The sequence below is a fragment of the Sciurus vulgaris genome, assembly GCF_902686455.1.
Source record: "Sciurus vulgaris genome assembly, chromosome: 8".
Taxonomy (NCBI): Eukaryota; Metazoa; Chordata; class Mammalia; order Rodentia; family Sciuridae; genus Sciurus; species Sciurus vulgaris.
The window spans coordinates 25,886,683-25,910,392 of NC_136468.1; the positions used below are offsets into that span (position 1 = coordinate 25,886,683).

The 23,710-nt window shown below is 48.2% G+C and overlaps 2 protein-coding genes across 2 annotated transcripts in view; one reads left to right on the forward strand and one right to left on the reverse strand.

Moving 5' to 3' along the window:
• The window catches only part of SND1 (staphylococcal nuclease and tudor domain containing 1), a 421,454-nt gene that overhangs the window by 56,561 nt on the left and 341,183 nt on the right, over positions 1–23,710 (reverse strand). The window lies entirely within an intron of this gene.
• LRRC4 (leucine rich repeat containing 4) lies at positions 1,451–21,766 on the forward strand. The gene is made up of 2 exons (XM_079151654.1): positions 1,451–1,587; positions 1,767–21,766. Exon 2 carries the CDS (start codon positions 1,867–1,869, stop codon positions 3,823–3,825), a length of 1,959 nt encoding a protein of 652 aa, XP_079007780.1. The 5' UTR covers positions 1,451–1,587; positions 1,767–1,866; the 3' UTR covers positions 3,826–21,766.

Sequence of the window (23,710 nt, forward strand, 5' to 3'; positions counted from 1 at the left end):
GCGGCCACCCAGCGGCTCGCTCCGATCGGACCAAAATAGCAGCGAACGCCTGCGACTTGCGCGCTGCCCCTCACTTGACGCTCACTCCGGCTCGCTCGCCGGGCCCGCTCCCCTGGTCCGGAGGGGGCGGGGAGGAAGCGGCCGGGGAGGGGGCCGAGAGAGGCAGGAGGAAGGAAGGAAGGAAGAAGGGAGGAAGGCAGGCGGCTGGCCGGCCGGCCGATCCAAGGCGCGGACTCCGGGCTGCGCGGCGCGGGCCGGCGCGGCGCTGGAAGGCGCCGGCGTTAACCCCTCGAGGGCAGGCGGCGGAGGGGGAGCTGTGTTAATACATAAGAGCACTGCATCACGCTAATCTTCTCCCCAGAACAGTATGCGTCAGCAGTACATTCACGTTCTGACTGAAGGACAAAAGGATGAGAGAGCAGTCTGCGTGGCTGCCGCCTGCAACACCGCGAGCCCGGCGCGAGGAGGAGACCGTGGGCGCCGAGCGCAGGAGCCCCGCTGCTGCCGCCACCGCCGCCGCTGCTGCTAGCCAAAGGGGACCATGTTTCCAGATTCCGGAGCGGTTCCCGCAGCCGCGACCCCCGCTGCTCACGCCGCTGCCGACAGCGCTTGGGCCGCTGCAGCAGTCCGCGGGCAGCGTAGCCACTGAAGGCGCCGGGAGCCCCAGCCGCGAACTCGCCCTCTCCGCACCAAGCCTGGGCCGGGGGCGCGCCGGGGGCCCGGCAGCGGCGGGCGGCGGCGGGTGTTTGCGCGCCACCGGGGGCTGCGGCCGCCGCCGCCGGACCCGCGCCCGCCCCCGGACTCCCTGAAGGGGCCTGCGGTGCGGGCGCGACAGCCGCGCGCTCCTCGGCCCGCGGACTCGGTCCCGGCGCAGTGTCCACGCCGCTGCCCCTCAGGGGCTGGACGGATTACCGTTCCTCGAGCCAGCAGACGGCGGACTGGAGAACTCAGCCCAGTTTTTGTCTTTTTAACCCTTCCGAGAAGAGGCGAGGAGAAAGGGGGTGTGTGTCTGGGGAGGGCGAAGGCTCCGCGAACACCTCCTCTTAACTCTCGCAGCCCCGCGAGCTCACGACTGCAATCAGCTGCCGCCGGCCCGGCGCGGCCGACGCGGGAGAGCGGAGCGCAGCAGAGCAAGCGAGCGCGGCCTGGGCGGCTCGGGGCGCCCCCGCACCCCTGCCAGCGGCGGCCCAGGGAGCGGGCTGGGGGCGCCGGAGGCACACTTTGGCAATGAAGCGCCTTCCCCCGCGGCTGGAGCCAGCCGGTGCCAGGGTCCAAGGACAAAGCAGCGAAGCGCCGGTGGCGCCGCTCCTCGGGCTGAGGGGGGGGCATGCACCTGCATAGCCCGCCGGGCCTCGGCTCTCCCTGGCGCGCCTCAACTCCGCGGCTTCGCCGGCTCCGGCTCCGGATTTACTAGAAGCCATTTTGTCTCCCCCACCCTCCCCTCCCCTCCCCTCTGCCCTCCCCACCCCCACCACTTCCCCCTTTTGTTAATTAAAAACTAAGAAGTCGGAATGGGAACGAGGTGCCCGGCTCCCATGGAAAAAGCTTGAGGACACCACGACAGTTCTTTACTGCCTTCCTTCCGAGGTAGGTGAGAGCGATTTGGGTGGGGACGGTTGCAATGTGGGAGAGAAAGTCTTAGCCTTCGGAGGGCTAGCCTTGAGGTTGGGCTGGTGGACGAGGGGCCGCTCTGTAGTTGGGCAGGATTTTTCTCGGCCCGATCTGCTCCGTCTCTCTAATCGCCCCCTCCCCACCTCCTTCTCCAGATGGAAAGAGGAGCTCCTAGCTCACTTAAGCCGGGGTAGGGCTGGTTCTCCTTTCCGAGCCAAAATCCCAGGCGATGGTGAATTATGAACGTGCCACACCATGAAGCTCTTGTGGCAGGTAACTGTGCACCACACCTGGAATGCCGTCCTGCTCCCCGTCGTCTACCTCGCGGCGCAAGTGTGGATTCTGTGTGCAGCCATCGCTGCTGCCGCCTCAGCTGGGCCCCAGAACTGCCCCTCCGTCTGCTCCTGCAGTAACCAGTTCAGCAAGGTGGTGTGCACCCGCAGGGGCCTCTCCGAGGTCCCCCAGGGCATTCCCTCCAACACCCGGTACCTCAACCTCATGGAAAACAACATCCAGATGATTCAGGCTGACACCTTCAGACACCTCCACCACCTGGAGGTCCTGCAGCTGGGCAGGAACTCCATCCGGCAGATCGAGGTGGGGGCTTTCAACGGCCTGGCCAGCCTCAATACCCTGGAGCTGTTTGACAACTGGCTGACCGTCATCCCCAGTGGAGCCTTTGAGTACCTGTCCAAGCTGCGGGAGCTCTGGCTTCGCAACAACCCCATAGAGAGCATCCCCTCTTACGCCTTCAACCGAGTGCCCTCCCTCATGCGCCTGGACTTAGGGGAGCTCAAAAAGCTGGAGTATATCTCTGAGGGGGCTTTTGAGGGGCTGTTCAACCTCAAGTACCTGAACTTGGGCATGTGCAACATTAAAGATATGCCCAATCTCACACCCCTGGTGGGGCTGGAGGAGCTGGAGATGTCAGGGAACCACTTCCCTGAGATCAGGCCTGGCTCCTTCCATGGCCTAAGCTCCCTCAAGAAGCTGTGGGTCATGAACTCACAGGTCAGCTTGATTGAGCGGAATGCTTTTGATGGGCTGGCCTCACTTGTGGAACTCAACCTGGCCCACAATAACCTCTCTTCTTTGCCCCATGACCTCTTCACCCCACTGAGGTACCTGGTGGAGTTGCACCTGCACCACAATCCTTGGAACTGTGATTGTGACATTTTGTGGCTTGCCTGGTGGCTTCGGGAGTATATACCCACCAATTCCACCTGCTGTGGCCGTTGTCACGCTCCCATGCACATGCGAGGCCGCTACCTGGTGGAGGTGGATCAGGCTTCCTTTCAGTGCTCCGCCCCCTTTATCATGGATGCACCTCGGGACCTCAATATCTCTGAGAGTCGAATGGCAGAACTTAAGTGTCGGACTCCCCCTATGTCCTCTGTGAAGTGGTTGCTGCCCAATGGGACAGTGCTCAGCCACGCCTCCCGCCACCCAAGGATCTCTGTCCTCAATGATGGCACCTTGAACTTTTCCTATGTGCTGCTCTCAGATACTGGGGTATACACATGCATGGTGACCAATGTGGCAGGCAACTCCAATGCCTCGGCCTACCTCAATGTGAGTGCGGCCGAGCTCAACACCTCCAACTACAGCTTCTTTACCACAGTAACAGTGGAGACCACAGAGATCTCACCTGAGGACACAACGCGAAAGTACAAGCCTGTTCCTACCACGTCCACTGGTTACCAGCCGGCATACACCACCTCTACCACGGTGCTCATTCAGACCACCCGTGTGCCCAAGCAGGTGCCAGTACCCGCGACAGACACCACTGACAAGATGCAGACCAGCCTGGATGAAGTCATGAAGACCACCAAGATCATCATTGGCTGCTTTGTGGCAGTGACTCTGCTAGCTGCTGCCATGTTGATTGTCTTCTATAAACTTCGTAAGCGGCACCAGCAGCGGAGTACAGTCACGGCTGCCCGGACAGTTGAGATTATCCAGGTGGATGAAGACATCCCAGCAGCGGCATCTTCAGCAGCAACAGCAGCTCCATCCGGTGTATCAGGTGAGGGGGCAGTAGTGCTGCCCACAATTCATGACCATATTAACTACAACACCTACAAACCAGCACATGGGGCCCACTGGACAGAAAACAGCTTGGGGAACTCTCTGCACCCCACAGTCACCACTATTTCTGAACCTTATATAATTCAGACCCATACCAAGGACAAGGTACAGGAAACTCAAATATGACTTCCCCTCCCCAAAAAACTTATAAAATGCAATAGAATGCACATACATAACAAAAAAGACAGCAACTTTTGTACAGAGTGGGGAGAGACTTTTTCTTGTATATGCTTATATATTAAATCTATGGGCTGGTTAAAAAAAAACAGATTATATTAAAATTTAAAAACAAAAAATCAAAACAAAACTATTTTCTAACTTGTAAGTTCTATTTAAAGGGGGAGGGAGGGGAATCTTGGGAATGTTGTGGGGTACAAGCCACAAGTCAACTTGCTATGCCACCAGGAGGGATTTCTGGTATGAGGTGGAGACTGCTAAGATTAAAAAAACTGAAACAACGACAAAAAAATGCCCCTAAAGAGGTAGGGTGCGGGCTGCTGAGGGGTGGGAGGGACATACTGCATCTGTCATTTTTTTAGAAGATGCTTCATAGAATATAGAATACCCATTTCTACAGACATCTTTCTTAAGCCGAGAGCTGTCTTTGCAGATTTATCTTATTAAAAAACAAAAAAACAACAAAAACAAAACCCCCCAAACTTATACATTTGTACTGTGCCAAAATGTTGGGAGGCAATAATTTTTTTTCTTCAGAGGACAAGAGGAAGATAGATCTGTAAATGTATTTAAAATAGGAAAAACACTAAAATTCAAATGAATCCTTAAAGTGGCTGAGTCTTTGTCCATGTGCACAAGTGTCCTCTGGGTTTGTGCACTGGGACTCACATGTGCCTTGCCTGACAGAGTGCTTCAGGACGGAGCTGAGCAGGAAGAGAGCTGGCGTAGCTCTCAGTCAAATGCTTTCACATTGCACCAGATTCCTGCAGTTGGGCTTAACCCACTCTGCAAGGCATGTGTCTATTCAGGGTTTCCCGGGAGAAGAAGGAGGCCCCTGACGGGGGTGCGGCACCAGGGGAGGGTGGGAAGGAGAGCAGCAGCCCAGAGAATGATTCACAGGAGGCCATAAATTAGCATTGTAGCATATCCACCTGTTGTTCCGGGTATCTGACAAATGATTGTAGACAATGATGGCATTTTATGATTTTTCAAAAAGGTCTTGTTTGTTTTAAGGTGGAAAGGGAGGAGAGACTGGGAGCGGGGAGCTTGGGGGAGTGGAAGCTTTTCTCCTGCTTGGGATTTGGTGACTATTCTAAATGCTGATTCATTAGGGATTATTACAGTTGATGCCAACTGGTTGTGGTGATAGAGTGGGGGGAGAATATGAGTAGGGAAGAATAAAAGAGAGACAAAAAGGGCACAGGCTCACTTAAAGTAAAGAAGCCTTTCCCAAACAGGATGTTTCACGAAAAGGATGTGAAATCCAGAGTTCAAATGACACGCATGCATACGAGTGAGTTCTGCATGGAGTCCTTTTGAATGGGGCACCACGGGGGAAGCTTCCCTCTCCCAGGCCTACCTCCAGAGGAGGTGTAAGACAAAGGGTGGGAGGAAGGCAGAGATCTCTGTTATTCTGGTCCATTAAATGATGTAACTTCTTTCAATTATTATTTTAGCTTTAAGAGGGAATAAAGGGTTCAGATTTGAAAGGGGGTGGTATGGGTTGGGGGGAATGCCAACAAAAGAACACTGATTGTAATGTGAGAAAAGTGTATTTTTGTATTTTAATAAATATTGTTCAATTTTTAATTCAATGTCCCCAAAGGGTTAAATTGAATAAGATCCTGAACCTAGAGATTCTTAAGAGCATCGACCAAGTCATTTCTATTTAAAGAAAAAAAAGGGGGGGGGGGGAGGGAAGAGGTAAGGTGGGTGCGGGGGAAGACAAATGTTGATTTTTATAAAGTATGGGAAAATGCTAAAGCTGTCAACAACCTTTCCTTAGCTTAAATAAATGCACCCCAATTCTAGTGCATCTTCCACAAGCTAAGTGTGTTAGTCCCTGGCTTTACTGGGGGTACAACCAAATTCCCCATGCCCTGGAAAAGGAGGGGAAATGGGTCAGCCTCAACTCCTGGGACCTGGCCAGAAGTTAAGTGCCACCTCAGCAGAAGCTGCTGGTCAGGCAGTACCAGCTCCAACCCAAGGACCTAGGGTGCCTGGATTTAAGAGGGCTGCGGTAATGTAGTTTGGCTGCAGATTCCCCTAAGCAGTGTTGCTTCTGTTTTTTTGGATGCTAAATAGTCAAATGTCTTGGTGGAGGTGGGGTCTGTCTCTTGAGGCTCACAGAGTAATGACATCCGAGGAGGCTCTGTGAGCTGGGACCCTGCGTTTCTTTAGCGCTAGTATTTATACTAATGCAGGCAATTGGGACTGAGTGGGTGTGATCTCTCTGGCACTGAGGAGGGAAAGAGGCAGGCAGCACTTTGCAGCAGTTGGCTAAGGAAGGGCCAATTCTTAATCCTCCTGGGTACACAAATCATTTCAGGGATCAGTGTATGTGGCAGCTTGTATGCATAGGCACACACTTATAAACTGCCACGCATGTTCCTAGCCACCAAAAATCGATCCCCTTAGATTCTCCTTTACCACTCTACCCCCAATAAAGAAGAGAACTGCAGCAGATCGACGGGTGGGACTTGACTAGGACCAGATGATAAAGCAAAGAAATTACTCCCTCTCTTCCTGCCACATGACACAACTTAAGACTGTTTAGAATAGTTTCTTGGGTATACATTCCAAGGCAATTATGGAGGAAGTTGCTGCTACAGAAACAGAGGATGGGTTTCCAAACACCCATTTTTTGTGGGGCAAGGAATTATGCAGTATAGTAAATATAATGACAAAGGGTCTGTGGCCAGAAAGGTTTGAAGGTGGAGTTAGAGAAAAGGGCCTAAAACAGTGCTGGAAAGAGTCCTAGGAACAAACACATCTGTCCTGGGGATGAGCACATTCAGGTCTTGGGTTCGAAGGGAGAAATGCTTTCCAGAAGGAACCCCAGGACAGGGGGGAGACTGAGAGTATGGTTCTGAGGCATAAGTATCGTTGGCGCTGCAGGGCTGCCCTTTGCTCTGGCACGGTTTCAGCATTTGGAGCAGTAACCTTCGTCTACCATAAGGCTAGGTATATCCTCTACAGCAGGCACTTGGGACAGCTTTTCAGAGAGGAGCCCCATGAGCACTGCAAGTGCAGCCTTTAAGGCTGTTAGTGACTCATCCTCAGGCCTGGCCGAGCTCTAAGGTTGGTTACCTGGGAATGGAACGTGGGTTGGTAGCTCTTCATGGGGGTAGTTATAGCAACACGGTAGAGGTAAAGACTGCAGCTGATTATATGGAGTTACAGAATTTTCATTATAGAATTTTAAGGCTGTGAAAAATCATTTAGTCTAATTCCTTTGCATTTTATAATCAAGGAAACTGAGCCCCAGAGAAACTGAAAGACATAGCCAAGGTCACACTGCTAGTTAGTGGAAGAGGTGGGACTAAAACCCAGGTCTCATGACTCAAGTCAAATGAATTTCTCACTTGGCTCTTATTGGCTATCGATAACATATTTCTTTCCTTGCCAATATGCAGTTACAATGGGACCTCCTACAGATGCTTCTGTGTTCTCTTCTTCCAATAAGAGCTGTTCACTGGGCATCACAACCAGCCCTACTGCCATGCAAGGCCTCACCAAAATTCTGACCACAGGGGCTCCACATGTGTTCACTAAGGGGCTGGACCCTCCAGGTTGCATATAACAGCTTTCTGATTCTTAGGCCCCTTGGCACATAGAAACTGCATAATTCCACAGAGGGTGACAGCTATAGGAGAATGAGTAAAAGTAGGTAAGATGGTGTGTTTACACCCAGGAAGATGGCTTGGCCTCCTCCCAACCTTAGGCTGGAACAATCTGAAGAACAGAGGATTGACAGAAGTCTTACAGCACCTCCCAGAGAACCTCTCTAGTGAAGTGGTTTCTGCTTTTTTGGCTCAACACTGAGGATACCGGCGGGGGTGGAGGGGGTCCTTAATTCCTTTCCTCCACCGTATCTACCCAGTCTCAAAGCCATACTGTAGTTGCCACTTCCATAATCTGCTCCAGGGCTTCTTATCATCCTTCAGTGTAATGCTGCATCCTATTATCAATGAAGTTAGACAGGTTAGTTTCTAAAGCCTAGAGACATTAGCTTTATCGTGGCTATTTAACATGTATTGAGGCCAGCAACTTGCTGGGTGCTGGGTGGAACAATGTGCAGAAAGTCCCCGCAAGACAATTCCTATTGTTGGCAGGGAAGAAAGCCAGAGTCCATGGCCTCTGGCTTCCTTTGGTGGTGATGACTAGAGACTAGGAGAGGGCTAAGGGGGCCCTACTCACCCTAGGCTTCTACAGCAGGGGGCCAAAGTCCATAATTAAGGCTCCACCATTTCAGTGGAACAAAGCAGGAAGAGCTTGAAATTAGAGAAGAAAGAAGGATGGGGGGAGAGAACATTTATATCTAAACATATGTCTGATTTTTATCTCCTCTGCTGGCACTCAGCACTCCATGCCATCAGCTAATGCAGGCACTGTTCACGCCATTTCTAAATCCTGCCTCAGCTAAATTGCAAGGGAGTTTTTGGCTCAAAGCAACTCTCTTGGTCTCCATCCATTCAGAAAGCACCCTTTCCCCTGCAGGGGAAGAATGGTTTGGACAGTGGACTCATCTTGTTTTCATCTTTGCTTTATACTGAAATGAAGTAAATTACTTTTTGGAGTGGGATTAAGGACCTCAGGAAGTATATCAGTCATATGTATGTGTGTGTGTGTGTGTGTGTGTGTGTGTATTTGAAAAAACATTTTCACATAAAGCAATGTATCATAGTGCTTGCAAGCACAGTCTCTAGAGTCAGTCTTCCTGGTTGGATTTCAGTACTATTACTAACTCTGACTCTGGGCAAATAGTTTATTCATCTGCAAAATGGAGACAATATCAGTATCTACCTCACTGCTTCACAGGTTGTAAGAATTGAAACTTTTTCTAAATCTATCTCACAAACCATCTCTGAAACCATCCTCTCATTTCTATTAAGGTACAGCCATAGGGGGCCTGACATATACAGTTAGTAGTTATTTGATGATATATATATAAACACACAGACCAAGAAACCAGCCCCCATTGCCACCTCTATCCTCCCTACCAGGGATTCATTTACCACTGAGCTACATCCCTAGTCCTTTTTATTTTGAGACAGGGTCCCTCTATGTTGCTGAGGCTGGCCTTGAACTTGGCAATCCTCCTGTCTCAGCTTTCCGAGTCGCTGGGATTAGAGGTGTGCACCATCATGCCTGGCTACCTCCTCTATTTTTGAACCTTGTCCATATCCAAAAAGAGAACGTGCCCACTGAGCTATTTGAGAAAGGAAAAACGATTATCTAAAAGTCAAGGATGATGCCATCTATAAGACCAAACACTGTGGGAAAGAAAGATGGTTGTAATTTCCTTCCTAGCAAAATCCTGCCTTGTGCTCTGATCCCTATAGCTGGTCCAAGGCACTGTCTTATTCCAGGAATAGATTATTGTTTCTTGTGGTAAGCCAGAGAAAAAGTTCAGGTGCTTTTGCTGGTAGTGGTGTATAAGCTGAGGGATAGGACAGGACATTTCTAACTTGCTCCTTACCAAGAAGGTAAACTTCCTTGAGTCTTTGCCACCCATCCCTGATTCTCTGTCTGGGTGAAGGGAGGCAGTCATTACTAAGGAGGTGATAATATCCTCCCTGACTACAAAGTCTTAACAGGTCTCGGCAGGGAGGAGAGGGAGTCAGGAAGGAGAAGGCTTTTAGCAGAGAGAGGACTACTGAGGTTTCCAAACAGGATTGGAGAGCTTGCAGGAAAATAAGCACTATAATTTGAGCAAGTGAGAGAAGACTGGGGTTGTGTGGTAGATTCAGAGGCAAGGGTCTGCAATGCAGTTAAGAAGGAAAACCAGAGCGAGTCCTTTGCCTTCGCAAGTATGAGGCTGGCTGGACCCAGGATGGCAAAGGACTGTTAGTGTGAAATTGATGGCATGGAACAGAGAAGAAGAAGAAAAGAAGGGAGATCAACTTTCCAAGAGAGGCTGAAGAAAGAATGCAATTTGCTTTCCTAATGAGAGGTTAGAATCTAATTCTAGGATGATCCCAGGTTTTATCCTCTGGTATTTGCCAGCCTTGCTCTCAATACTTAGGCTAAACCACCAACCCAATATAGTCCTGTTCCCTCTCCTGGAGGCAGTCTGCTGGAGAAAGAAACCTAGCTATTGTGGTGACCTTGACAGTTCACTTGGGTCAGCTCTGAAACCATCCTCTCATTTCTATTAAGGCATAGTCATGGGGGGAGAGGAGAGGGTGCAGCTCACTCTTTATCCACAGAAAGAGTGATTCCAGAGGGAAGATGTTGTTATATAAATCATGTTTTCCCATAGAAATGATGATGCCCACGAGTTCAGTGCTCATGGACTCTCAAAGTCAGGCACAGATTAGGTTTATGCCTGTGGAGCTGTCCTGGGAGAATCTGTCTTCCCAAAGCAAGTTAGCACTTGAGAGAATGCCATTACCTTCTCAGGAGTTTGGAACCTGCAGTGGGGAAGCACAGAGATGAGAGGCTACTTTAATGCCAGGTGTGAGGGCTGGATAGACCAAAATGGTACTCAGCCTTTGAAGTTCATTAATTTTGTGTGTACCCATGAACAATACCAGAGTAATTACTAATGTTTAGATCAATTGCAAAATGCCAAAGGAACAGTCTTTGATTTACTTGTTTCTTTTGTACCCATATACTTTCTTATATCCCCACTAATAAAAAACTCCCTTCATTTACTTATATCAGGTTTTCTTTCACAGTCTCCATTTGAGTCCATTCATCTGCCATGACAGGACCTAGGAAATCCTACATGATCCTTCCACCCAAGAATAATGGCTCTCACTTGCTTCTAACAGTTCAGATGCTATTTTTTTTTTTTTTTTCCTCCAAGGCAGCTCCTTAATCTGTAGTCTCTTTTACAGTTCCTTTAAGGTCTCAATTCTGGATTCCCTGTCTCTGAGCTGGTACTGATTTAGTCACTAAAGTCACTCTACCTGCTCAGTGAGTCAGCAAGGAGACTGAGGATAGCTTTCACAAACTCACTGTTCTTTGGGCAAAGTTTGGTTTCCTGGCCTCAGGCTACTTCTTCCCAGTCTTCAAGACCTGGCTTCCTTTCTTTGCCTACCCACTCATCCAGGTTCATTAGACTGTTTGGATAGCTGCTCACACTCAGATTCACCCATCGGTGAACTGAATGAGTTATAGACAGCTCTCCACAAAGGCAGTTCTAGCCAGGAACCAAGTGCCAGTTTCCTGGATCCTGTGGCCGTGTTTGGAGGAATGTTTAGGGCATCCTTCACAACAGCCCAGAATGGAGCTGAGGCCTCAGATATAACAGCCTATTCCTGCAGCCTGGCAGCCACAGTGGTTACAAGTTATAATCTATTACCATTGCAAGAAGACTTAATTTCTGGACTTAAAGGAAGTCGGATAATACTTTATCCTATTAACGTCTGCCTGTGTGAATTGACAATGGCTTCCTTCTGACATGACAGCATATTCTTCCAATTCATCTCTTTAAGGCTGAGGAAGGGGGAGTCTGGAGTAAGGAGGGAAGAAAAGAAAAGCCGAAAGAAAAGACTGTTGAAGGAACTAGGAAAGACAGATTATTTTTCCTATTAGAAATGAGGAGAGGGAACTCAGAGGGCAGGGCAAGACTGACCTCAGAGCTGTGGGTGTTTTGTATGCACAAGTGTCAGAAATAGGTTCTGAAGCTACACAGAAGGATGAACACAGGAAGACGAAGGAGCTGGCCCACCTGAGCCCTTCTTCTTTCAGTTCACTGTGCCCGCTGGTAGCTTACCCTTCCTTGGATCTCTTCCTGCTTCTTGTTCAAGTTCACATCCACTCTGATTGGCAGAGTCATGTCATATGAGGGCACCTTTACCTCACAGGTATGTTACCAAGGCCAGCTGACCTTGGGATGACAGTGGACAAAAACAGGGTGTGGGTTTATGACTTCTAACTTCAGGGATGCAGACACAGCCAAGAATAACCTCCAAGTTAATTCAGAAAAATCTAGTTGGGCTTTCTTATTTTATTTAGGTGAAAAATGAAGCCCAGGGAGATGTGCTTTGTTCAGTATCACTTAGATGTTGATGCAGAGACCAGATCTCTGGTATCTGGGTTCTCAACCCATCACTATCATCAAACACCAGCAGGGCCACCGTGGTGTACAACTCCAGGGGGCACCATTTATAGAAATGGCAAAGTGATTAGTGCCCCCTAGAGTTTGTAATCCCACGCAATCCCTAACGGTCCCTTCTAGGAGATGGGGGAGATCTGCCCCACCAGTACTTTACTTGCGCTTTATGCTCTGAGACAGATGGTGCCCACTCATGATCTCATTTAAATAGCTAGAAACTGAGAAACCAGGCAACTTCTCCTTTCTCTTCCGCCATAAGTGTTCCAGGGCATGTGGGTTCTGATGGAAGCCCAGATAGCTAATAAATCTAAAGGGGCTTTGTTAGTTAAGTGGCCTTCCCCTTCTTGCTACAGGGCACAGGGCAGTAAGGTAAACAACATCCACTCCTGTGCAAGGTAGGCTTAGAGAAGCTATATCATGTTAAGGTCTGTTCAAGGTCATGAAGACCACTGAAACAGAGAAATCTGGAGTAATGCTTCTGCCTGGTGTGGTGTAAGCCCTCAGAGGGCAGAGGTCCCTCAGAGGGAAAGTTCAGACAACCCACACTGACTCAGGGACCTACTCTGAAACACAGAGCCAAGAACCTAGTAAACTATCTTCCTCCCATCTCAACAAATCCTCTCCAGGGAAATGAAGTGACCCTGGCTATAATTTTATCACATAGATTTAATTAGAATGTTCCTCCTTCATGATGGTTTCAAGTTAAGTCCCAATAGAAACATTCTAAAAGAACAGCCGCTTTCAGCAAAGGATCTTTTAACCAAGTTAATTTAGCAGACATTTGCTGTCTTGGATTGGGTGGAGTTACCTCTCTTTTCAACTTCAAAGCTGGGGAAGAAGGGAGGTGGGGAATACAGAGAAATAAAAAGGAAGGCGGGGGCTTCAAGCAAATGAGTTTCTATCTATTAAGGAGTGGTAATTTCTGCTAGCTCCCCTAGAGACCAGTCCCCTCCAATAATGGCCTGACTCTAATGATTCCCACTCCTAAGCAACAGCCTGTGTTATGCTGGTGTTGAGACAAACTGTGCCAGAGAATTCCCTCTCTCTCTGAGGAACTGCTATCATTACGCAGAGAGATTAGCCAGCCAGGAGGATGTGCTCTTGGGGGCGGGGTGGGGGATATAACCAAAGAGAATGCTCTTCTCTAGCAGACTTGCTAGAGCTGGCCTTGGACAGAAAAGACAGAAATGAGAGGATAGCTATAGGAGAAAGGATTCCCCTTCACAGGCAGACTGGTGGACAGGGGGAGATGGCCAGAGAAAAGCCTAGGTCCTTCCTGATGAGCTGCTGAACTCAATGCAAGAGAAATGCTGCTGGCTGGGAAGCAGGGGTGGTAGGTCTTTGGGGTGTGGGTTAAGTGCAGACATAATGGACAAAAACTGATAAGCACTTGAGATATGAAACATGGGAATTAGTTCACTGGAAAGAAGGACAATTTTCAGGTCCCTAAGTATAGTACAGGGATGTGGGCTAACAACACTCAAGTCTGAGTTACATCCATTACTAGGGCTGTGGAGTCAGAGGAAGGTGAGGATTTGTTTCACTCTGTTTTCTCCACTCTAACCACTGAAGTCTGTGGTGCAAGCCATAATGTGGCTCAAGTTATGGCTGTTGCTATTGCCAGCTGGTTGCGAGTAGTGGGTAGGGAGTCCCCTTATTTTGCCCCTGGTGACTTCCCTGTGATGGAGACAGACTGCATCCAGAGACTGCCTTGCCAGATGTGCTAGCAGGCAGCCTGGCCAGAGAGCCTGCAGTGTAGACAGATGTCCTGGGCCGTATTCAGGATGGTGAGACCCTTTATGGTATTATGGCTCAGCTCTGGGGCAGTGCCAGAGTGGCAGGGTAATGTTCCTCAGCCAGATTCATTTCTCCCCAAACCTCTTCAAAGTTGTGGGCCATGGAGGGAGGCAAATTTAATTAAATTACTGTGTCATAGACTGCCCTTCCTGGGCAAGGGCTAAAAATGGGTTCACGCTGACATGCAAACCCATCTGTGTACATAGAGCATGTGTTTCTTTGTGCTGGGCTGTCAGCAGCTGGAAGGGGCTGGCAATGCCCAGGGCTGGACCCAGTTAGCTGGCCCCTTTTGCCGCAGCAAGGCAGAGTCAACAATAATCCAACCCAAGCCCCATATGGCTCTGATGACCTTTTCTTTTCCACTTAAAAGAAGACTGAGCAGCACTCCCCCTTTGTCCACCAATTCATTTTTCCTCAAATGCCTCTCTTGCTGGTGCTCAGGACTTTCCCATAAGGCCCTGCCCTCTGCTGTGCTGGTTAAGGAGTGAAGCTGCAGAGGTACGATTCAGAAGACTGCATGGGCAGGGTTTGCTGAGCTTGGCAGGAGATGGAGGGGTCTCCCAGGTGATTCTCTGGAGTGCTACTTCAGCAGTTCCCCACAGGCAACGCCATGCTGGATGGAGAACCCTTGTTGTGTGCCAGAATAAAGCAGCAAAGCTTCCTCTTCCCTTTCCCTGCACAAATGCCACCCTGGATATGGAACTTGAGCAACAAACAGAGGCAAAGAAGGTTTGGAGTGACCAAAAGCATCCGACACATGAAAATCAGCAACAAAAACAAATGCTAGCTGTGCTGAACCTGTCAGCCCCACAAGGGGCACTTCATTTCCCTCATGGAAGTTCAGTCTCCAGTTTGCAGAAAGCATGAAGACGTTGCCCCTGGGTAGTGCTGGTGCTAAAGCCGGAAGAAGGCTTCCCTTTGCTGCCGTGAACCAGCCTGAGATGGAATCCATTCATTTGTGCCTAAATAGCAGACACCAAGGGTTGCTTGATGGTGGTTTTCCCATTCACAGCTGAGACTGGGGAAGAGTCAACTGGGGAATCTTTTCTCAACTTGACCCAGAGAGAACGGAGCTGTCCCTCATTTCTGAAACTTCACTGGATGCAACACATGGGTAGCTGTATACTGAGTCAACAGGGAAAATCTCCCTGGGCAAGCAGTAGCTGCACATGTGCAGCCCCCTGGTGTGCAGGGCATCCTGATATCAATCAGATGCCGAGGGGACTAGAGCAATGCAAGTGGCTCTGGAGCAGTGGCAGACCTTCTGTAGGTCCCTCCCTAGGTAGGTAATGCCATGTGAGAAGAGGGAGGAAGCTTCCCCTTCCACCTCTAAGTCCCTGAATGGGCAGTGAGAGCCGGTGTACTTCCTGGAACTCTGCTATCCCCCTGACACAACACTGAACAGGTCCAGGGCTGTTCTGACATAATGGAGGTGGGTGGTAGTGTATCTGCCCACATGTTGCTGGCTAAAGTTTGAATATGATGGTTGCTTTCAGGACTAAGAAAAATACTGCTGATTTAGGTCCCTGGGACCTACCATGGCAACCTGGACTGTACCTCCAGGTCATTCTCAGTCTAGTATTTCCATGTGACTAGACTTTCTGGATAAACAAGCAGTCAGGGCACTAAATTTGGTTAGACCCAAGGAGGAGCAAAGAGATCTGAGGGAGTATGTTTCCTGTGGTTGAGAGGTAACAAGAAGGGAGAGTGACAAAGTTTTAGACAAGGGGTCTGGGACAGAACACAAAATTGACCACATTGGCGAGATCTACCCTGTGGCTTTAGAGAAATGAGAAGGTTCCTGGGTACTCTACTCTGGTAAAGGGTATTTCTTGTACCAAATTGGGTAAGAGAGAGCAGACCCCAGCCCTAGGTTGCAGGTAATCATGACATTTCAGTGGAATAAGGCCCCTCAATTCCACACACAAAACCATGCCTGCGAGGAAAGCTCACCAAATGACTGGCTTCAAATTCTAGGGATAGAGGAAGATGCCTCTTCAGGTCTGTCTTCTTTAGTCAGGATGTTATTGGTCCTCAGGTGGCAATAAAGATATTTCCTCATTATCAATGACTGAAAATATTTTTATCCTGAAGCAAATACACCAGGTTGTATAGAGAGTTGGCAGTTTTTACCTCAATCTTGATATTCCCCTCTCAGAAGGGTTGCCTTGGAGGCTTATGCTGCTCCCTATTCAAGTAGCCTGTGAACTCTGTTTTCTCCAATGGAGAAAAACCCTGAAATAATGTGGGCAGCAGCTAAGTGAGTATCAGGGTGCATAATGTGAACTCTGGTACTGCTTTAACACTGCACTAACACTGCCGGGGTTTTTGAGGGTTAGAGATGACCCAAATGAGCCAATGGAAAGGTTTATAGGTGACCCAAAAGAGCGAGTGTATTTACATAGCATGGCCCCACTCAAAGACAAACAGGCACTGTGGTAGACAGCTACCACAAGCCTCCCTTCCTCCCATAGGCTCTTGCCAGACTGGATGACTACAAGTCTCACTGAGGCACAGCCTGCGGAGATGGGCCATACTTTAGTTGCCTAGCAGTGAGGCAGCGTAGGAAAAGACTGAGGCTACCCCAAGGCCGCTGTAACCAACCTTCCTCCTTATAAGTTCACCCACGACTCTGGCCACATTTATTATCAGTCACTTCATTTCTATTAGAAAGAAACAAGGAGAAAAGAAACTAATTTAATATGATGGTGTACTATAGGGTACTACCTTTCAGTACACTGAAATATACTGTGAAGATGAGGAGTGGTGCTTTGAGAAGTTGCCAAAGTCTGTGTGAAAAGGGGAAAGCAAGGAAAAGAAAGAAAGGTGATTTCTGATGCCAGCTCTTTCCTCCAATTCTCTCAGTTCCCAATAATACTTAGGAAGCAGAAAGGGTGATACTAAGGCCATGTGCAGAAACAGATAAGCTTGGATGCAGGCTGAAAAGTGTTTTCTGTACAATATAAATGTAAACTTTGCTCTATCCCCGTCCTATGAATTTCAGATAATTTTGTTTCTCAAAATCATGTCACCTCAGTTAATATGCCAGAATATGAACCAAGAACTGTCTTCATCTTCACCCCCAGGCTGACCTGTAGGCAAGGCCTGGCCCAACCAGTCCCTTCATTTCAGGAAAGCAGGGCAGAGGGTATGGGAGTGGCAGACGTTGCTGGGTACGGCTGGGGCCATCTGCACTACTGTGAATCAAGGTTGTCTCAGACAGAAGGCGCGAGGGAGGAGGTGCAGCTGCTGATGGCTCAGACAGCTTGGACCTGTCCAGGCAAACAAGCCGCTCAAGTGCAAGAACAGCTAGCCAAGTAGGCAGAGCACAAATAAGGACTTAAGGCTTGAAATATCTGACAAGATACAGGCAGCGGAGAGGAAGCTGTCTGGGATTTCACCTGGTGATCGACCTTCCTTTCACTGCTACGGAAGGCTCTTCTGCTACCTCAGGGTGGGGCATGATGCTTGGGAGCTGGGAGGAAGGCAGGGTGTTGGGCACAGAGTGGAGCCTAGAATTCAAACTCATCATTCTGGGAATAAACTGTAGAAACAGCTCTGGGTTGCTCTCCCTCACCAATACTTCCCAAACAAAATTACACTCTTGTCTACAGATAAAACTATCACTGTGCTCATCTGCCCAAAGTTAAGAAGCAGTGGGTTCTGTGTGTGTGTGTCCACCAAATGCACAGTATGGGAGGATTAGCTAAGAAGGGGGCACTGCTTCTCTGTTCTCCGCGCTCCTTGGGGGAAAGGGGCCCAGCAGTGGGCCATGCAGGGAGAACAAGCATTATTTTAGCTCCTTCCAGGGAAGACTCGTCTCGAGGCAATGATCCTCAAGGTGTACATTAGCACTATGGGAGTTGTTTAAAAAACAAAACAAAACAAAACAAAACAAAACAAAAACAGTATAGATCAAATAGATACCAATCTCTAGGGGTGGTGATGGGGACTTTGATATTTAAAAAAAACATCCTGGGAATCAGAGACCTCTGCTCTAGACTCAAGAGGGAGGCAGGACAGCGGCTAGAAGCACTTCTTCATCATGGCTCTGCTTAAGCTTTCTTTCAGGCTCAGGAGCTTGCCAGGTTTCAATGACTGTCTGCCCTGGAAATACAAGGGGAAACCCTCCTTCAAACATATCACCCACCTCAGAGCCCTAGGCAAAGAGGGAGAGAAAACAGATGGCTGAGACCCAGGAATATCAAGTGGGAGAAATAGAGGCACAGAAAGATTACCCTTTATTCCAAAGCAAGTTGGAAGAGAACCAAATGGCATGCTTCCCTCCAGCCATTATAGCCAGAAACCTCCCCAATCAGTCATAGGCAGCACTGTAGGTGAATTTAGGCAGGCTCCAGATCGCCATGTGCTGGTGGTTCATAAGCCCAAATGAAAGAGAAGCTGATTTCTAAAATGTGAGGCTTCTGTCTCTTGGCATGATGGCACTCCCTGCCAAAGCTTTTCCTTGGTTTGCTCATTCATTTGTATGCTTATTTAGAACCAGGGGTCAGCCCCGTGCTAGGTGTCAGAAAACTATGGAGATGAAGATTTGGTCCTTGCCTGAAGGTGCTCAGCACCATGGGTAAACAACTGAAATGGCTAGGCTGTGCTGACAGCAAGTGGATGCACAGTGGAGTGCCTTGTAGAAAGCAGGCCAGAGCCAGGGGAAGCCTCTGCCTTCCTCTGCCCACAGTCCCATGAAGAAACACAGCACAGACTGAATAGTAGGTATGCAGTGTTACCTTCTAGTACCTGGGGGCTGCTTGTCCTAGAAATGGACTGAGGAGGAAATTTACCGAGTTGGATTGTGGATGTAGCAGTGGACAGTGCTTGGATCTTGAGTCAGATGCTGTGGGAAAGACAGATGCCTGGGCCTTCTGCAGAGGGGCTGGGATATGGGTGGGGGTGGAGTGGAACTTCTGCACCTCTCAAGCATTTGTTGAGAGGCCTCTCTCAAGGTTCCCCTGGGAATTGGAAGCTGGAAGCCACATTTGTCAGTAAATACACTGATAACGCTATATATTCTGAGCTGGTTGTGTGACCTGGGCAGTTGCAGCTCTCCCTCTGCTTCAGCATCCCTTAGCAACACAATTAGCTTAATGTTTAGGTGTAAGTCACAAAGTTACCTAAATGAAGAACCAACAGCTCGCCCCTCAATGAAGAGATGCTAAGCCAGGGTCTTCAACAGGCTGTGCTATGTAAATATAGCACGGAAGCTTCTAGCCTGAGCTCCTGAGCTCCATTTAGTTTGGCTGCAGCAAAATGCTATTTGTTTCACCTGCTAAGCAGCCAAAGGAAACGAGCATTTGGGAGTTGGAACAGGCACTGGGGACACAAAGGAGTCCCCGTAAATGCACGCAGAGCTGAGAGCACATAGGCTCTTGGGGCTGGGAAAGTGCAAGTTTCAGCCCTCCCATTGCAGCCTTGGCCAGATCCCACTTGGTAAAGTGCTGAGTACTCAGAGGAGATGAAGACTCTCCTGTGGCATGTGTCATGATGCAGATGCAGCTGTCTTTCATTTCCCTTGTGAGACCTAAGAGGTCCTCAGTGCTGACAGGGCACAAGCAGGTAAAGCCCAAGGCATAGTAGCTTTCAGACTGGTAATAGCAAGGTCACTCAGTGGAAGACTGAGCTTTCTAGCTGCTTCTCCAGTTCCAACTCTAGATATGTGTTCTTTGTGGCCATTCTGTCCCCTGGAGTCCATACTGCTCATGGACACCTAGCCTGATAGATGAGGCTTATGTTACATAAAACCCAAAGTCTAAGCTGATCATCTAGGGTGTGGGGATCCAAAATTAATCTCCTAAACTTGTGATTCTTAACCTTAGCTCACATTAGAATCACCTGGAGAGCTTTAAAAAAAACTTTAAAAATTTTTAATTATAAAAAAACTTTCTATATGAAAAATTTGAAACCCTGAAAATAGTAGTGAACTCCCATATATCCATCAGCTAGATTCAATAATTACCAAAGTTGTCAACTTTATGTCACTTATCCCCTTTTCTTTTTTGAGGTATTTTAAAGCATATCTCATACATGATGCCATTTCAACCTTACACACTTCTAAAAAAAATGGTCATTTTCTTATGTAACAATAATGCCATTATCACACCTACCAAATTTAACAAGGTTACTCCTTGGTATTAGCTACCATACCTGGGAACTTAAAATAAAAAGCTGGTGCCTGATGAGGCCAGAGTGAGTCTTTGGAGGGAGGCCCAGTTATCAGTAGCTTTCTTAAGTGCCCCTGCTCTGTGATGCCAATGTGTTGCCAGGGTTGAGAACCACTGCCCTGGTCAATCTAGGATCATGCTCTGGGGTCTTCAGCCAGCTCTGTGAATGTCTTCTAGTCCCTGATCACATGGCACACAATAAAAAGCTAAAGAAAATATAAAGTCACGGGCAAGATGAAGAGGAGGAAAACAAAGCATAAAAAGTCGGCAAGTCACAAAACGGAATCCCTTGTATATTCCAAGGCTGTCCTCTACTCAGGAGTCGGAGCCCACTCAGTTGATGCATCAGATCCATCAAAGGCTCCAGAAGCCTGGAAGGCGGGTGGTTCCCAGCTGCCCACGCTGCTTGCAGAGTCCTCAGCACCTCTACATTAGGCCCGTCTGCATTATTCCTCCTCCCTATTTCTAGCTCTTCTTGCTTCTGTACATGCTGGCAAACTTTAAGCCTTAGCACCTGGATCTTAGGGAGGATTAATTAATAGGTTGTGGTGAGGAGGGTGTACCAAAACTTCTTGGGTATTGCACTGCAGTGCAAGAACCATATTCTTCAATTTTATTTATTTCATTAAAAAAATAACTAAACAAAACACTGCAAAAAGATGAGGCTGTATCATTGTAGCTAAAAATACCTCCACTGAGGGCGTCTGCTTACCAGTTCCTCAATTAGAGATGCTACAGGGCCCTTTGTGAACTGTGTAGTGTTGGCAGCTCCATGGGGGCTCCGGGTGGCTGGGGACAGTCTCTGGAGCAGTGACTTTTGACTACTGGGTGGAGGGGCGCTGGCAAATAGGGAGCCAGCATCAAGACTTACATGCTTCAGGTACCTTCTAAACCCCTCTTGCCTCATGGACCTACTACTTAAGTCAAGAAACCTCTTGCCCTCTTCTACAATGGGCCGGAATGACACCTGCCTGGAGGACCCTGTTCTTGATCTCCCCAAAGTTCACATGAGTACTTCAACCATGAGAGGCAGTAGTGCCACCCAGCCTGGCTCAGGGTGTCTGTGGTGCTGAACAGCAACTTGCCGCTATGGGGTAGTGGTAACTAGACCCAGGTGAAGCCTCTTGGGGCCTCAGGAAAGGGCTGGCTGGCATCTGAAGGAACACTGTGCAGAGGTATGGGGCTTTTCAGCTTTTTCTCTGGATCTCTTTCTACATTGTTTCAGGGAATATAGGCCATTTAGTTCAACATGCTCATTTGTATTGAGGAAGATGCAACCTCAGGGAGGTGAAATGATTTTTGTCAAGGTCACAGAGTTGCTAAATCGAAGAGTCAGGACTTTAAAACATGGCAATCCTGCTAACAAGTGTCATATGTTCCACTATGCCATGTCATCCTAATAACTGGATTACTGAAAGAGTTATGGGAAAATGTAGCTTCAGTCCAGGTGCTAAAGGGACCAAAGAATGTCAGGAGAGAGTTCCCTGGATGACCTGAGAATTCTGTAACCCTGTAGGTTCTGAGGAACTCAAGGGTCAGACTCAGCACCTGAATCAGAGGTTCTGTGGGGACAATGGTGACTCCACATGTCTGTAGTCTTCAGAGATGAATGGTTTTCAGTCATTCCCTACTTTTTGTCTGGTAGAGCAGGAAACATCTGGTATAAGCTTGACTAGGGCCTGTAGGAGAAAAGTGGGCAAGAACAAGGCCACAGCCAATTTGATTCAGTCATTGCCCTCCTTTTCTCATTTCTTGGCATTGTGTGTGACCCTTACCAAAGAATTTGAAAGCTTAAGTTTACAGGAAAAGGGTGGGTTCAATTCCTAGTAAAACATACTCACACACACACACACACACACAGAGGGAAAAAAAAAAAAAAAAAAAAAAAAAGAGGATGATGAGTGGTAAGGGTAAAAAAAAAAGTTGATTGGAAAAATGCACTAAAGGGACAAATTTCTTCAAGAAGAGTACAATGTAAACCTCATATTTCCAGAGTGCTTAGTATGGACTCTTGCTGGTCTGGAGACCTGCACTGTCCAACATGGTGGCTGCTAACCACAAGTGCTTACTTAAATTAAAATTGAACTTCAATGAAGACTGTTTCTCAGCTGTACTAACACATTTCAAATGCTCAATATCTATATGTGGACAGGGGCCACAGTATTGGACAGTGCAGATAAATAAATTTCCACTGATACAGAAAGTTCTATTGGCTAACACTCATTGACTCTGGTTATCTTCTTTCATCTCTTGATGGCTACAAGTAGATTCTCAAACCCATCTGAGAAAGAAGTGAACTCAGGAATCTATGCTCTAGCATCCTGCTAAACCTGAAATCTCAAAGAAGCTAAGAGCAACTACACGTCAATCTACAAGTGTACTAGGCTCACTTAGGTTATAACCATTTGTACCCCATGCCCTTTCTACACGTTCACAGCCACTTTGACCTTTGCATATTTTACTTTCTAATTTACCCGGTTTTAATTGATGTTTAATATAGCTTAACTCTGCATAGTGTTCCAAGCCCCTCAACAGGGGGCCGCTCACAGGCAGAAGCACAATTAATAGCAATCCCCAGAAAATTATGCCTTGCATCAAAGTTGTCATTGCACCATATAAATGCTTATTATTACTATTGAATTCTCCAGCCCTGACACTTCCCTGTGTTTACTAGGTAGTAGATAAACCTCTGTTTGTGTCTTCCCTACTCTACCACACCATCAAGACTAAATATAGCCCTTGTGTGTATGTTTAGGTCCATTTAGCTATGTTTTGAAAAGGGGGGAAAATCAGAGTTAATATAAGTAAATTGTTGGAAAATGTGATTTATTCCTCCCCGACTTGACAACCCCTTAAAAGATAAATGACATCACTGCTGGCAAAATGGGGAACCAGCCTTGGCTACAGGGACAGGAAGTCTGCCATGTTGTCAGGGTTCCCCAGTCAGTCTCCTGTGAAGGCAGAGGAAGCAGGCTCCTCAGCATTGCATATGGAGCTAGGGACAGTGCCTTGGCCCACCCTGTGCCAGGGAGTTCCTTTAACAAAACAATGTAACAAAACAATGTAACCCCCCTCCTCTGAAAAAGAGAGAGAGAGAGAGAGAGAGAGAGAGGAAGAAGAGGAAGAAGAAGAAGGAGGAGAAGGAGGGAGAGAAAAGAAGAAGAGAAGGAGCAGGAGGAGGAGGAGGAGGAGAAGGAGGAGGAGGAGGAGGAAGATGACGACAAGGAAGCAGCAACAGCAGAAGCAGCCACCACCGCCCTCAACTGATAGCAGTTTAGTACTCCTTGGTACTCTTTGGGCTCATCTGAAGCTCAGATTTTGGCATGGATAGACGGCAGCTTTCTACAATTGCAAATCAGAAGCGATGGAAAATTCCAGGTCTGTCAGACACCTGTACTCCTCCCCCTCTGGCATGCCTTCTGATTCTGTGTGCAGTTATCTCTGCGTCCCTGTCTGGGCAGTCTCCTACAGAACGCTGAGGCCCCGATGACTTCTTTGGACTTAGCCTCCTGTCCTTTTCTCACTAAAATAATGCAATTTGAAGAGCATTCACTTGTTTATTTCTTCTGTCTGCCTCAGTCACATACACCCACACCCCTGTAGATGCCACCGTCACATTCTCACATATTACTTAAACTTGGAGTGGATGATTAGGTGGTGGTGGCTGCTGTCTGGGAGGTGCTATGGGGGTGAAGGTAAGAGGCACAGAATGGGAATGTGGAGACTTCAGCTCTACCTTGAATTTACTACGGGAATGTGCCCAAGTGATTGACTTCTTCATGCCTCAGTTATCTCA